General features: G+C 40.3%; 2 protein-coding genes across 5 annotated transcripts in view; one reads left to right on the top strand and one right to left on the bottom strand.

Annotated features, from left to right (window-relative positions):
• LOC136432065 (NADP-dependent malic enzyme-like) overlaps positions 1 to 14,193 on the top strand; it is a 41,310-nt gene that overhangs the window by 15,059 nt on the left and 12,058 nt on the right. For 2 of the 3 annotated variants that reach the window (XM_066423086.1, XM_066423100.1), the window contains 2 exons: positions 9,127 to 9,260; positions 9,625 to 9,774. In XM_066423086.1, the coding sequence (XP_066279183.1) occupies positions 9,127 to 9,260; positions 9,625 to 9,774 (284 nt within the window). Of the gene's footprint in view, positions 1 to 7,289; positions 7,396 to 9,126; positions 9,261 to 9,624; positions 9,775 to 14,193 lie in introns of those variants that run through there. The other variant, XM_066423093.1, reaches the window with a different exon arrangement.
• The window catches only part of LOC136432087 (serine protease 23-like), a 62,936-nt gene that overhangs the window by 45,486 nt on the left and 3,257 nt on the right, over positions 1 to 14,193 (bottom strand). Inside the window, exon 1 of one of the 2 annotated variants that reach the window (XM_066423120.1) lies at positions 5,496 to 5,625. The exons of the other annotated variant lie outside the window; for it this stretch is intronic. The gene's annotated coding sequence lies outside the window, so the exon portion shown is untranslated. Of the gene's footprint in view, positions 1 to 5,495; positions 5,626 to 14,193 lie in introns of those variants that run through there. 2 annotated transcript variants of the gene reach the window in all.

Here is a 14,193-nt window from a genome sequence, read left to right as displayed (position 1 = left end):
AAGTACTAATAGTGATTAGCGTCTACCACAAACAGTACTGTTATCAACTTGTGGGCAACACAACTTTACCAGCTTTCAGCCCCAATCACTGAGATACGGTCCAGGCCTGCAGTTGGGTCACCTTTGGGTTGGGTCTTGTGTTCTCCTCATTATCACCACCGTGTAGAGTCAAACTTAATTAGCCTAAAGAAGCCTTCTAACTGGGAACAACTCAAAATATGTCAGGTGAGTTTACTCAGGAATGTTATACGAAAAACAGCCTTTATTTGGACATTAAAACTGCAGTAATTTACTGTTCTTTTTTAGGGGTAGGTGAAAATATTTGTTCTTATTTCATTCCATTTGACATACTGTACAGTCAAATCAAAACTTCAAGTGACCGCCTATATATAAGAACCACCTGGCCAATGTGAACACATTTTGGTGGTCCCTTGGATAATATCCCATTGACACAACTTCACAAGAAATCTGTCTACATAGTGACCAACTGTCCACATAGACCAGACTTAATCAGTCCCCTGGGTGGTCTTCTGAGGCAGTCTGGTTGTATGTCTCTTTTCAATGACCTTTCCGAAAATATAATACATTTCTACACAAAATTCTAGCCTGATTGAATCGCGCTTCAGTGGTCCAACAGCGCCCGGGGAGGGGCCATAAAAGCCGTTATAGTTATACAGACTAGTACATTTCATGCCCCACAAATCCTACTCATGTATCCCATCCTTATAAAGTTTCCCCAATTTCTAAGAAAAGGTAAAATAAGATTCTACAGTTAAGACTGGTAAACTTTCTTATCCCTGCCTTGAGCAGTTCCCGCAATTGGGAGTCCTATTGGCAATTCTTTAATCTTTCTGTGACCTCATTTCTTTGGCACTTTGGTTTGCCACAAATCTTGTCCTTGTTTCTTGTCTAACTGTAAGACAGATGTTACCTTGAGCACCAATATAGTGCAGTTAGATAAGATGTGAACATTTCCAAAATACTTCATGGATTTTTCTCTACATTCTAGTGACAAGGTGAGTACTTGAAAGGAACAAATATAACATCACTTATTTTGTCTTATTGATTTTATGGTGCGTGGTTTCAACCTAAACCTCTGCACCAATTAATCAATTAAAGGCTGCAAGGGCTACATAAATATCAAAGTATTAATGGTTGGGTGACAGCAAGAATACTAGCCTAGATACCAGACCCCGTTCATGCTAAACGATATCAAGCCCTTTTGGCCGGGAGTCGAGTACATCCGAGTATGCCGTATAGAGATGGCAAGTGGTCTCTAATATCTATCGCGAGAGAAGGGTTAGTGTGCTAACTGTGGTGGCGGGGCAAATTTGCTTCCCCGAAGGATTAGCGACTGTAGCGTGGTTGTCTGACTGGTACCCAAGCTAGAAGAATACCTGACACCTCTGCAAAAGTTACTCAAAGTCATTTTGAATGCCACCCAGTTTTCTTGAACTCTTTTGTTTTGTAGTGTTTATTGTCTTATTGCACTGGAAAACAGACAGGTGGATTGTACAGTAATCACAAGCAGAAAACTGTTCTAAATCTTTATTTTTGCCAGGTAGGAATATAGACTGATGATTAGGGGTGGGTACCGGTACATAAAATTCAGGTCCGGTCCAGGTCCAGGTCCAGGGGGTCAGGTCCAGGTCCGGACCTGTACCTGTACCTGTACCTGATTATAGTAGTGTCGTAGTACATTATATTTTGGAGAGCGAGACACACGTAAAAGTCTCCAAACGTCATGTCTGGAACGATATAATTTCTTAGGTTTGCACTTTGTCTCAAAATTATAACTATACTCTCCTCGCCGTCTATTTACTCATCCTTTAAGTGTTTCTAGATATTATTCACAGCTAACGTCTTCGAAAACGACTCGTTAAATCTGCTGTTTTGTATTTTCTTAGACCAGTTATGTGGCCGCCTGCTGGTAGCCTGGTACTATGAATTTTCTAATCCGTCCATAGGCCGATCCACTGATTTTTTTACGGACCGTTTTTTTTGGACCGGTCCATTAAGAAATACCGGTTTTGTACCGGTACACGGTACCGGTACCCACCCCTACTGATGATAATAATCAGATGCTATTATGCCCCCAACATACAACATACACAGCAAGTTCAGATTCTTAATAGCCGTGTGGGCTTTCCCCTCAAGCTTGAAAATGGAAAGTCCCAAGCCTATTACAAGTATTATTGGAGGATAGGAAACATGTTTGTCTTTCATTAGATACAGAAGATGTGATCTTAAGATTAACCACTGATAAAGTGTATGATTTCTTCACACAGTTTATTTTTTCTTCTAGAAAACGATCCTACAAAAACATGTCAGGAGAGAACTAAGGGACAAAACATGTCACTGTGAGGAGAAAACTGAGGGAATTCTAAAAATAGTAATATTTATGTTTCCCTCTGGCGTGGAAAAGGGAACCAGAGATGAAACTTCAGGGAACATCCTGTTTTTGTAGATACTCTTGTGTCTAGAGGCCAATGACCTGGTCTGTTGATGCCCTAACTTATATTTCTAAACTAAAGCCGAATAATCCAAACTTTTGTGCTCATTTTACTATTGTTTTTTCAGGCAGTTATTCAAGGTGATTTTCAATATTATCTGTTTCATAAAGTAACAAATTGAATATGTATTGTTGATCTACACATACATTAGAGCGCATATTGGTGGGAAAATAATGCTGAAAATAGCACATTCATGAAGTAGGTTGGGAGATACCAAACCTTTTCTACTTCTTTTGTTATTGAAGGATTTGCAAATATCTCTATTGGAGCATTTCCTCCCTTAAAAGACTCGAAAAGCTGACTTATCTTCTTAAAGGGATTTCTGCGGGTATTTGCCTTTTCTCATTGACTTTGAAAGTTTATTTTGAAACTACTAAGTACACATTCAGAGGGATATGAGTAAAGGTTTCCACTGCTGATTGTTGGTGACACATAAAGATCGGGCCACTGGAAAACATCTAGCAGGTATGTTTGCAAATGAAAGGACTGAGGCTGTTTGTGTTCTACTGGAGTTCCTGATCCTAAGATCAGTGATTCAAACCAATAACCCATAACTGTGGTTTGTCACCTTGGCAGTTGGCATCATGTCAAAGTATGGTAAACCCAATCCTGTAAGAAGCTCAGAGGCAGATCAGACATGTAGTATCCTTGTTCATCTATGTGGCATATACCAATACATGTATACGGAATCAAACACCATTCAGTGAAACTATCCTACGCAAGCCAATGTTGTTTCTTGTAGAAACAACCTTTTGCGGCAGAGCAAAAACATCTAAAAAGTATTTCCTGTTAGAAACACAAGAGACATCATGAAGCACTTAATCTAGTACATCAATCTTGTACAGTACATTTGTGACAGTATACTACTGGCTCATTGATTTTCTCAACTAAATCTACTTCATTTGACACTCAATGAGATTTTGATACCCCATGTACAGTACCTTCAGGGGTTAATATTCTGGTTGGAATGTCAACTCTCTTCAGCCCACCAGCCCAGATTACTGTAAATGCAGAAATCGTGGGGATTTAATTTAGCGCTAGGGAGAAAATAGCGGTGATTTTGACTTTGCGTTTGAAACAATAGTAGCGCTACAGTCACACAATGGAAGTGTGGTTTTAAGTTTGCCGTAAAGAGTTCACCGCGGAAACCGCGAACATAAAACCACCGTGAACATTCTGCATTTACAGTATTGTATACCACCTGTCACTGATGCTTCACCCCACCCTGTGGGCAGAGAGCAGCATGGGCATCAGCCACACCCTACTGCAGCCCAGAACACAACTTCTTTATCTAGTATAGATATACTGTACAAATACCCAGAGCATGTACCAAATTATTCTCAACAACATTCTTGAGAAAGTTAATTCGTTTGATTTTAGCATATAAAAATAATTTTACATATGGGTTGTGAGTGGAACAATCACTAGCAGCTCGACAAGTTTCAGTTGTATTAAAGAAAAACTCTATGAAAATACTATTCCTCAGAACTTAATATGAACCTGGCCGTATTGACTTTACTTTTACAATTTGTGGCTCCGTCAATAATGTCTGAGGCTGCAAATACACCATAAAATGCTGTTTCATGACAAGCCTCATTGTCAAGGTGTTGAAGCTACTATCTACCCTTTAAGGTCTCATTCATGAGTTTTTTCGCCCCATAGGATTACATGTTATAATACGTGTTTTACATGGGCGTGTTCGTAATGAAGATATAGAAAATGTGCCAATGTTTTTCATTCCATGTTGAGAACATTTACCCTAGATTATGTAAAAAAATTGACAACATTTTCACTACATACAATCTCTTTTTATAGCAATTACAAACTGCACTTGGCTACACCCCCACAAAGGCACTTTCCAGCTGTAAGCGCCGGACCGATTCACACACAATGCCCGGCCTGTGTACGTCCGACCTCGCGCACGGCTGCCGAACTTTGCCTGCTAATTTCTTCAGATACAAACAAGCTTTCATCAGTTTGACGCTTGAGATAGGTTGGCCTAGCCAAAAGGGAATTTCCCACCAATATACACACACGTTCATGCAGCCGTTCATTTTTTGGGGCCATGCACTCGTTTAGCATACCCACTCGGAGTAATACAGAAGTGAGACCTTAAGTATAATGTATTAAGTCAATAATGATTAAAACGAAAGAAAACTATTTTCTCCATCATCCCTGAAAGTTTGGGAATTTTACGTCGACGCATTGGCCTTTGACACCTGTAAAATGTATGAAAGCGCCCCCTAGCGGACGCGGATAAGGAGAGAACAGATTGTGTGCCTTTTAGTGTTTTGGGGCTTCAAATTACGCTCATGCTGGCCAGAAAGCGTGTTTTTGAGCTTGGCTGATATGCAATCAAAGGCGTATAGGACTAGACAACGAATCAAAGTGCTGCTTTGTGCGCAGCCTCGCAGGGTATACTCTGAAAGTGCGAGGTTGGATCTGGGTACAGACACAAAGACGGCCATCGGAATCGTTCTAAAATACACGAATAAGGCAAGATACACGAATAAAGGGGCCTGCATGTGTGTGTCCCCACGCCAACTGAATGTCACATCCCAGGTGAAGAAGATGGATCCAGTAGGCACCACTGTAACAAATTGCTACAGGACAGTGACAACTTCTGTATCCAGCACAAAAAGGCAACATGCCAACATGACTGACAGAAGCTCGATCAGGCTGACATGTTTGCCTGGGAGACCCCCTGTGAGTGGTCTTCAATCTGAACATTCGCACTCCTCATACTTCAAACTGCTGATGGTTATATGTGGAGGAACGCCAAGCTGTCACAGATCCATAACATTGGCAATTTCATACATCTGCACCAGTGTGACAAGAAAATTTCATGCTTTAGAAACAAGGAGGTATGGTATAACACTTTTCCTACAATGAGCTCTCAGATGGCTTTCCATGCTGCAACCATGCCACCATGTGGCAGTGTGCCCATAAGAGAAGTCTAGGAGACTAGGAACTTACACTTACTTGTGACAGTCTGCCTCTGGTGGATTGACACTTTACAAGAGGGTTTCTTGTCCTCTGGTCACAGATCAAGGCACAGGCAACACTATTAGCCACACTTTGGGTCACAAAACCTGCTGCCAAGCCAACCTGCAAACCTCCTACTAACTTGGTACATCTGCAATTGATCTGGTTCTCTCTAACTCCTAACACATTGACATGCTGTAATCCACTGACAGTCTAATCCTGATTGGTTGTCCCATTGCCATGGAGACCTAGGGAGCTAGAAATTGGAAGCAGGTCTGAGTAAATAGGGGAGAGGAGGGGTGGGGGGTAGGCTAGAGTTTTGACAGAAAATTGGGCACAATGAGGTTTTATGGGGAGTAGCAGGAGGAAGGGCTTTACCGGTTGTAAATCAGTGGCAGCAATGTGGGGAATGCTCCCACATGTGCTCACAGAGGGCTTATCAGGAAGTGAGTAAATCATCAAAATGATCTGAGCATCTTTTTGTGTCCCTGTTGGTAGGTCGCAAAACACTGTACATCTGTGGTAAATCTTGGTTTAATCTATCGCAACTCGATGACGAAGTTTATAAAAGTTTCCAAATTATTGGTTTACTTTGGTATTAATTTATAATATTAAGCCTTTTCATCCTGACACACCTGACTACCAAGTTGCCTGGATAAAGTTTTGATACAACAGTATAATGCCATGCAAATTTAAAAACTTGTTTATTGAGAATTTTATCGTGGAACAGAGCAAAAAATATTAATGACCAAGCAAGGTAAGAAAACCTAAGAAAATACCGTTACAACCATGAACTTTGTAGTTTGAATTGAATACAGCATTCTTCTTGCTTTTCCCTAGGAGGTTTAATCAAACCTCCTTGCTTTTCCATGTGACTTTCATTTGGTAAACTTTTAGTGTGACCTTTCGAAAATTATCTTTTATGCAGCAATTAGGATAGCTGTGTAAAAATGTGGAAACATTTAAGAAATAGTTGCAATAAAGACACAGGATGCAAATGTATACATGTAGATGTAGATGAAAAATTGACTTCTAATGTGTGCTACGGTGTCATCCTTATCATTATCTGGTTGGCATGGTTACTAGTCCAGTTCATTAAACTTACTTGGATAGTTAAACTCCCCTCATTACCTTTATCAAGTGCTAAGTGGACCGGTCTGGACTGTATTACCAGTTACTTATGTGAAGGAGAAACTGATAGACTGTTCCACTTTGTTCTTGATAGGGGACATCATTTCGTATTTTGATTTGAGGGGAAATTTGATTCAAATGAGGTACCTAAGCTTTATATACCAAACATCAAAAGTATTACAGAGGCCTCTTTTGTATTTGATGATAGCTTTACTATGTTCCACTCTGCATTTCTGCTATACTACTATGATACTATTACTAATACTAGTAATAGTAATATCACCTGCCATAAACATGTAAGCTGTAATACCTACCTAAATCATTTTGAAAATGCTGTATGTAGATTATAGGTCAACTTCATCAAACCCATGGCCATCCAGAAATATATATCCTTGCATTGAGATGTAAATGACCTTCAAGTGATGACAGCCATGATAAACTGATGCCCTAAAAACCTAAAAATGGAACTGCTTTACATAGTCAGAGGGGACAGTGTGTACAGATTGTACGTGCACAATGTGGTCATACAGCCACAGGTCAGCTTTCTTCAAATGGTAGAGGTTTCCTTCAGGCAGATAAATATCTTTATTAGTACCGTGGTCACACTACAAGCACTACTGCAGTTTCTTTTCTAAGGACGAAGTTCTGTATTGGTGTCAGAATGAATTGCTTGAGAAGGGTTATGCTGCTGTCCCCGATCAACTGTCGTCATCACTTTGTCAATCAGAAAGGGAAACAAGTTTTACTGAGCAACAATATGAATAAGGTATCTATATTGTACATTTCAAGGCCTCATGTTTCCTTACTATTTACCCTGTGCTCTATGGAAGCTATTGAACTTTTGGCATTACTGACATTTGACCAATAATTGGCATGGATGGAGCATAAAGTATTCTATTTTATTTTGATAAGTACATTGTGATACAGCATGGATGCTATACTGGTGAAAGAATCTCATTTCAACACTGTTATTTCCTCCAAAAGTGGGTGATGGTTCAAATTTTGAATGCCAGAGTTGTTGGACGACAATATCATATGAGTCAGGTAACCTTTCTGTCAAGGTATGCCACATTAAGGTTTATGACTTTCCACATCTGTGTCTATTTGCTAAGCTACTTTCTTGATGTTAAGAGAGAACAAATCTCTGCCAATGAAGTTTACATCTTGGCTGAGTGACTAAACAGGTTGGACATAAAAGTTGGTGAAGTTTTATAGCTTCCCTTAACCATCAGGGTGATTATTGGCCAGATGGTTGTTATCAGCTGAGAGTAGGGGTAGAGCTGACCAATCAGAAGAATGAAACCAAAGAAATCTATAGGTAGAGCATCCCATCAGTGTGCCAAAATGAAAGCATGAACCGAAAATAAAAAGAGCTGTAATTTTTACTGTCTGGTATATAAACCTTCAAATGCCACAGAATGAATCTGATATGTTCCCCCACACTTTACTCCTTCTCACGGGTGCTCAGTAGCCATGAATGCTGACAGGACTGTCTTAACCAAAGAGCGGCTTCATATTTTCCTGTCATTGTAAAGTGGTGAACCATTCCATTCTGGTCGTTAATAAGTCCGCTTAACGAACATGTCTGACCCTCACGATCTCTGGTAGATCATTTGGAGTGATGAGGAAAGCCTGTTGTTCCTTTAGTTTAATCTGAAGTCTACCAGCTTAGCAACAATTTATGACAGGAAACTTTGAACGCAGATGTTTCCATCCAGTGTGGCGTACCAGACTCTGCCCACACAAGATTCAGTGCAAGATTTTTTGATAGATTTATCGTAAGTTTTTATGCATGTGTAGCAATGAAAGTTGTATAAGGAAAAACCTGAGTTGGGTGGCATGGGTCACAGTGTACTGAATAAGAGTTACGTATTTTGTGCCTAAAGTCAATGGTGGTAGCTATAGACTTGCTAAAACAGTAACATAAAATCATAACCCAACTGTTGCATAAACTGACAGAGGATATCATGATTTACAAGAATAAGAACATGAAGAGCAATTAACAATAAATTGATGCCTACAAGATTGGTTAATTCGTCTCAAAAAGTCTGGAATGTTGCCCTCTTTCTGTCCATGGAAAGGTGTGGAGGATGATACATGTCTGACCCTTACATACCAGGGCAAGGTGTCCCAGTATTGAAACATGCCTCCTCCTTCCCACAGTATTTATGGCCTGGTTTTAAAGTTTATAGCCTAAATAGACAGTAGCTAATGTGTGTATATTAGTCTGACTTTCTAAGACGGAAACTGAAGCATGTTTCTGTTATCTCTTATCACTCACTTGGTCTAGTTACATCTTCCCCTGAAAGTTCTAGGTGACTAGGTCATGTAGAAATACCTTAATCTGGTGAAGGCTGATGTGTAAGTTTTCACATGAATCAAGGACATTATAGCTTGAATGATAAAATGTGCAATTCAGATATAACCAGTGATGGCAAAGTTTATTGTAATACTTATACATGCAATGAGAAATGCAGTGTTTCTTGTGTCTTTCCAGGGCATGGCATTTACTCTGGAGGAGAGACAACATCTTGGTATCCATGGGTTACTGCCGCCATCCTTCCTAACTCAGGACCTCCAGGCCTTCAGGGTACGGGAGAACTACAAACGCCAGCACACTGACTTGGACAGGTCAGGGTTATGTCTTTTGATGGGCTTTTAAACCTACATCTCTCTTTGCTTGTTTGTTCTGCATAACCAGTAAACTGCTTTACACCCCAGTTTTGTACCCAACGTACAAGCTACTTAAGACCAGACTTTAAGGTTCAGTGATCCATGCACACCGGGATGGACTCCTACTCTTTTTGATAAGTGTGCTAGTTTCTTTAACATGCTTGATGAGGTATGGGCCTCCTGAAATATGGGACCTCAAACCACCTTGCCAGCCTTCTTCCTAGATGTAAATCAAAAGCTTTTGAAGCCCAATTTCCCGAAATATGATATGTAAATGATATCAAAAAAGTCCTGAACAATATGATGTTTTCCCCTCCCACAGATATGTGTTCCTGACGGCTCTGCAGGACCGGAATGAGAAGCTGTTCTACCGAGTGCTGCAGGATGACCTGGAACAGTTCATGCCCATTGTCTACACCCCGACTGTGGGCCTGGCATGTCAGAAGTACGGACACATCTTCAGGAGACCCAGGTAATGGGGACAAAGAGAGTGAAAAGATCCCCCATGTCAGTATAGCTGTTTGTAGACTACAATTATGAATGATTTTGACACACAAGTTAAACTGTTCATAAATCAACCAAGAAGGTGGCTTGTCAAACAGGTATCAACCTCTTTGTTGTGCTTTTTGCGCTTGGGGGGGTTGACTTCTTCTGCCAGTTCATTCTAGTGATGCTGAAGAAGAGTGATGGATGTCACCCAAAACAACCGGAAGTAATCTTCAGATTTCATCCAGTTGTAGAGATTGAATTGTCTTTAAATATTATTAACCTGGATGACTAACCTTCATAAATGTAGCAATAGCAGGTTTCTTTTTACAAATTTTAAACTCAAAGCTAGCCATGCACCAAGCCCCGATGTGGTGAGATGTAACATGTAACCCTGACAGTAAATGGTGCCAATTTAGTGCATGCCAGTTTTGCCTGTTGACCTGGCTCTGAGATCCCAGCCGACTGTGGAGAGGATCTGTCTGCAGGGGTCAGGTGACCTAGACGCACCTGCTGTGGTCATCACATGCCACACCTGTTGGGACATCTCCAACAAACCAAATACAACATGGCAAGATTGATGGACTCCACTTGCAATTTTCCTCTGCCCTTCACCAATCGTGACATTTTCATATATGGCCTCCTTTGGTCAATATTGAGAAGTTAAACCTTTTGCAACTAAAAGAAAATGACTTGGACACACCTGCTCTGGTCATGACATGCCACACCTGTTTGGATCTTTCCAACAAACCAAGAATACAAGATGGCATCGGATGGCAATCGATGGACTCCACTTGCAGTTTTAACGATCATATATGGCCTGCTTTGGTCAATATTGACCATGATGGTAAAACCCTAATTCTCATCAACCTTACTGCTTTGGCTATGGCTTAACAGTCCTATACGAGAATGACAGTTCAGAATTTTCAACTGAATCACTCAGTGCCCTTCAGCTATCTGACCCAGTTACCCTGGATACGAGACTTCATGCACCTGTAGCATCAGCAAAGACTCCAAAGACTCTGGTAACTTTGTAGCTTTCTGACATCGAACAAAGACGACTCTGTGTATTCCTAATGGCTAATGACATTCTAATGATGCTTGGAGAAGAAGTGGCTGCCCTGTACTTCAACTGTCATGGGAGATGGTAGAAAGATCATCCCAAGCTCTTGTACCTGGGTTCGAACAGAACGTAGGGTAATTCTGTTGGATACCTGACACCCAAACACACCATGGGTGTGATCAGGGCTTTGGGAAACTTTGCCCCGCACTAGTAGTCAACTGTGAAAGAATTCCATGAGGTGTTGGTGGAATTCTGGAGGTGGTATATACCTGGTGTGGCTTTACAAGGTTCTGAGTCTCCATTATTTGGTTTTGACTCCTGCTGTTTCCATGTCAAACAAACATAGCAGAATTCCCCACATTTCAGTGTTGGGACAGAGCAATCTGGACTGGAGCAATGCAGTCTGAAAGGAGACTTATCTGCAATCAACATTGAAACATGCTTTGCTTCAAGTTCATGTCTTTTTTTCTGAAATAGATTTGAGCATTTATAGCAGTGAGTGGAACCTATTAGTCTGGAGGCCATTGCCGGTATTATTCAATATGCTCGCTTGTCAGGTAACTGCTTTGATCAGCATCAGGCCTAGGACTTTGACTGAGAAACTCATTACAGTTGACATAAACTTTATTTTGTTTCTCTAGTCTGGTTGAAGACTTTGGAGCCTGTCTGGAATCTCTTGCAAATGGGAAAATCCTGAGAAAATAGACGCAATCATAAAGTATTGGGAAGGTCTGGTGAATCATTCCTAGCCTGGTATCCAAACCTTTTATTATTATGTTTACAGTTTAGCCATACCTAGTATGGCTCAACATATTGTTTTTACTCATGTTTCTTCTCCTCCTCCTCCTTCTGCCTGTCAAATCTTCAAATCGATTCATCTCTGTCATTTTTTGACCAAATGACCTGAAATTAGGCACAAAGGTAGTGTAGGCAAATAGCCCCAGGCATTTTTTTCTTCATCTTTTCGATGTAGACCTTTAAAGTGATTTTATTGAGTTTTTTTGTGACAGCCAATGGGAGCACGGCATTTCAAAATGTGACTGGCCAATTGAGTTAATCAAGTTATCTTGTATTTCTGGGTCAGCTGCCCTAGTGTTTATACCAAATGTAGCATTGTGACTGCCTAGGACATGTGCGTACATGGCTTTGTTCGCACTTCAGAATTATTTCTCTAAATTCTTTGCCATTTTCAAAACAAAGATGCACATCTCCATTTTTTGCATGGGGAGGAGTATGGCTAAACATGCTGTATTTGCTCAGGGGCAAATGACGGCCTTTCTAGTAATACGTCTATAATAGGTTTGGATACCAGGCTGAATCATGCATTGAGAGACTGTAGTGTAATCTCTTCCAATGGAGTTGGTTCCCATACTGTGCAACAAAGGAATAAATGTTTGTCCCTTTCCCATCATTGTCACCGACCACTTACCACATTTTTGGATAATCTTCCTTATGCTGGTTGGTAGTGGAATTTTTCAAAGAAAAGTTGTCTTGCCTGGATGGAGCTCTCTGTGACTGTTTGGAGTCACCTATCTCGGGCTAATCTATCCAAATCTCAAGTCCATTACTGTACAATGGAAGCCTTTACTCAGGGAGTCATAGCCAATGTTATTGACGACTCACACCAAAGAAGACTTCTCTTGTAATAGTTGGAGTCTAAATCCCTCTTAGTCTTTGATAACAAGCCTTTCAAATGGTAGCCTAGTTTCTGAACTCGGGATTTGTTTGGAAAGTATGTCCTGTCTAATCTATCTGACTCCCTTTTGTGTTACAGGCCGAGGCAAAGTTCTATGTCTGCAATGTTTAGAATTTGACACACTCTCTTCTGCAACCATCTAGTGTTCTTACATGCTCCTAAATTACAGTCCGATTACTCATACTGTCTTAATAACATTTAGCATACTAAATGATCAATTGGGAGGTGACTTCTTGAATCATTACCCTCAGCAAGTGCAGCTAGCAACTGAGTGACATATTGGCCATTTGAACAGCAAATTGAAAGATGGTTTTCATCTAACAAATACAGATTGATGGCAAAACAACTCAAGTCAAGTCTAGCAAGCTTTAAGAAATGTACAACTTAATTTATAAATAAGCGCCATAGTTTTGGAAAATAACAGGCATGCTTTGTGTTCCTACAAAGGCCTGGGGAGTCTCAAACATGACAAAAATGTTAAGTGGTCTTAACTTACATAATACTAGTAGCCTGATTTTCTCTTTTCTCTCATTTTTTGTTGTTGTCTAGATCATAACAGTTACCATGTGAGTTTATGACTTCTACCATGTTATAAGCCCAAGTGTCAGTCATATCAGTGGTCTGACTGGCAGTGGCTGTCCTTATAATGACACAGCATATCCCTATGTGCTGGCCCTGTCACATCACACTGACAGCTTGTCGTAACAACCCTATGCCTGTGCAGTGTTGTTTGCTTGAATATTTTGATAAAGGAGGCCCAATCGGGTTTTGGGATCACTAATTCACTCTGTAAAGCAAGTACACATGTACTCGAAAACTTTGTTCCTATAAAACTTTCTGATAAAGAATAAAGAAGTACTGACACACTGACTATTTTATGATAGCATGCCTGTTTTGTTCAAAGAGTCTACAGGCAAATTGCATGTAAAATACATCTGATATAAAATTTGTGGTCTCTTCCTCACATCTGAGTTTAGCCCATTGTTGCCATCTTCAGAGGGGAAATATGAATATCTACATGTATATTGAAGTTGTACTACCCGGTGTTCACCATTTCACTACATTTCTCAGGGCAAGGTCAAAAGTGTCCTGTCTAATTACTTCCATATCCCAAAGTCAAGACAAGGTCGTTAAGTGTCTTTGAAGTTTAACGACATAGTACAGTAATTTTCTCCCCATCAGTGGAAGCATGTAAGGCCAAACCATGTGGATGTTTTCATCATAAGCAAAGGAACGTGACAAAATGAATGTCCATTGACAAAGGTGTTCACTGTACATTCAATGAAGAAAGTTCCCCCCTTCATATACCAAATTCAGCAGTTGGGCAGAAGCTGTGCATGAAGTACAGGTACAATTAAGGCAGTGTTTCTCACCGCTCTTGGTTCTAATGTGAGGATATAAATATTGAAAGTGTTAATGGTACTTAACGTATTACAGTGAGCCAAAAATATACTCCATTGTTGTATGTCAATAAGTGCTTATGATTGTCAGAGACGTATAGTCTATCACCTGCTTGTCTCCACATTCAAAGTTGTTTTGTTTACTCTAGACATCAGCAGGGAAAGGTCTAAGCTGAAACCTCACAAAAATCGGAGAGGCCCAAATGACAAGTCTCCATCAGCATGAAAATCATTGTAATAACAGTC

Source organism: Branchiostoma lanceolatum, chromosome 1 (assembly GCF_035083965.1).
Source record: "Branchiostoma lanceolatum isolate klBraLanc5 chromosome 1, klBraLanc5.hap2, whole genome shotgun sequence".
NCBI classification, from domain to species: Eukaryota; Metazoa; Chordata; class Leptocardii; order Amphioxiformes; family Branchiostomatidae; genus Branchiostoma; species Branchiostoma lanceolatum.
This window is presented reverse-complemented; position numbering and strand designations above follow the sequence as displayed.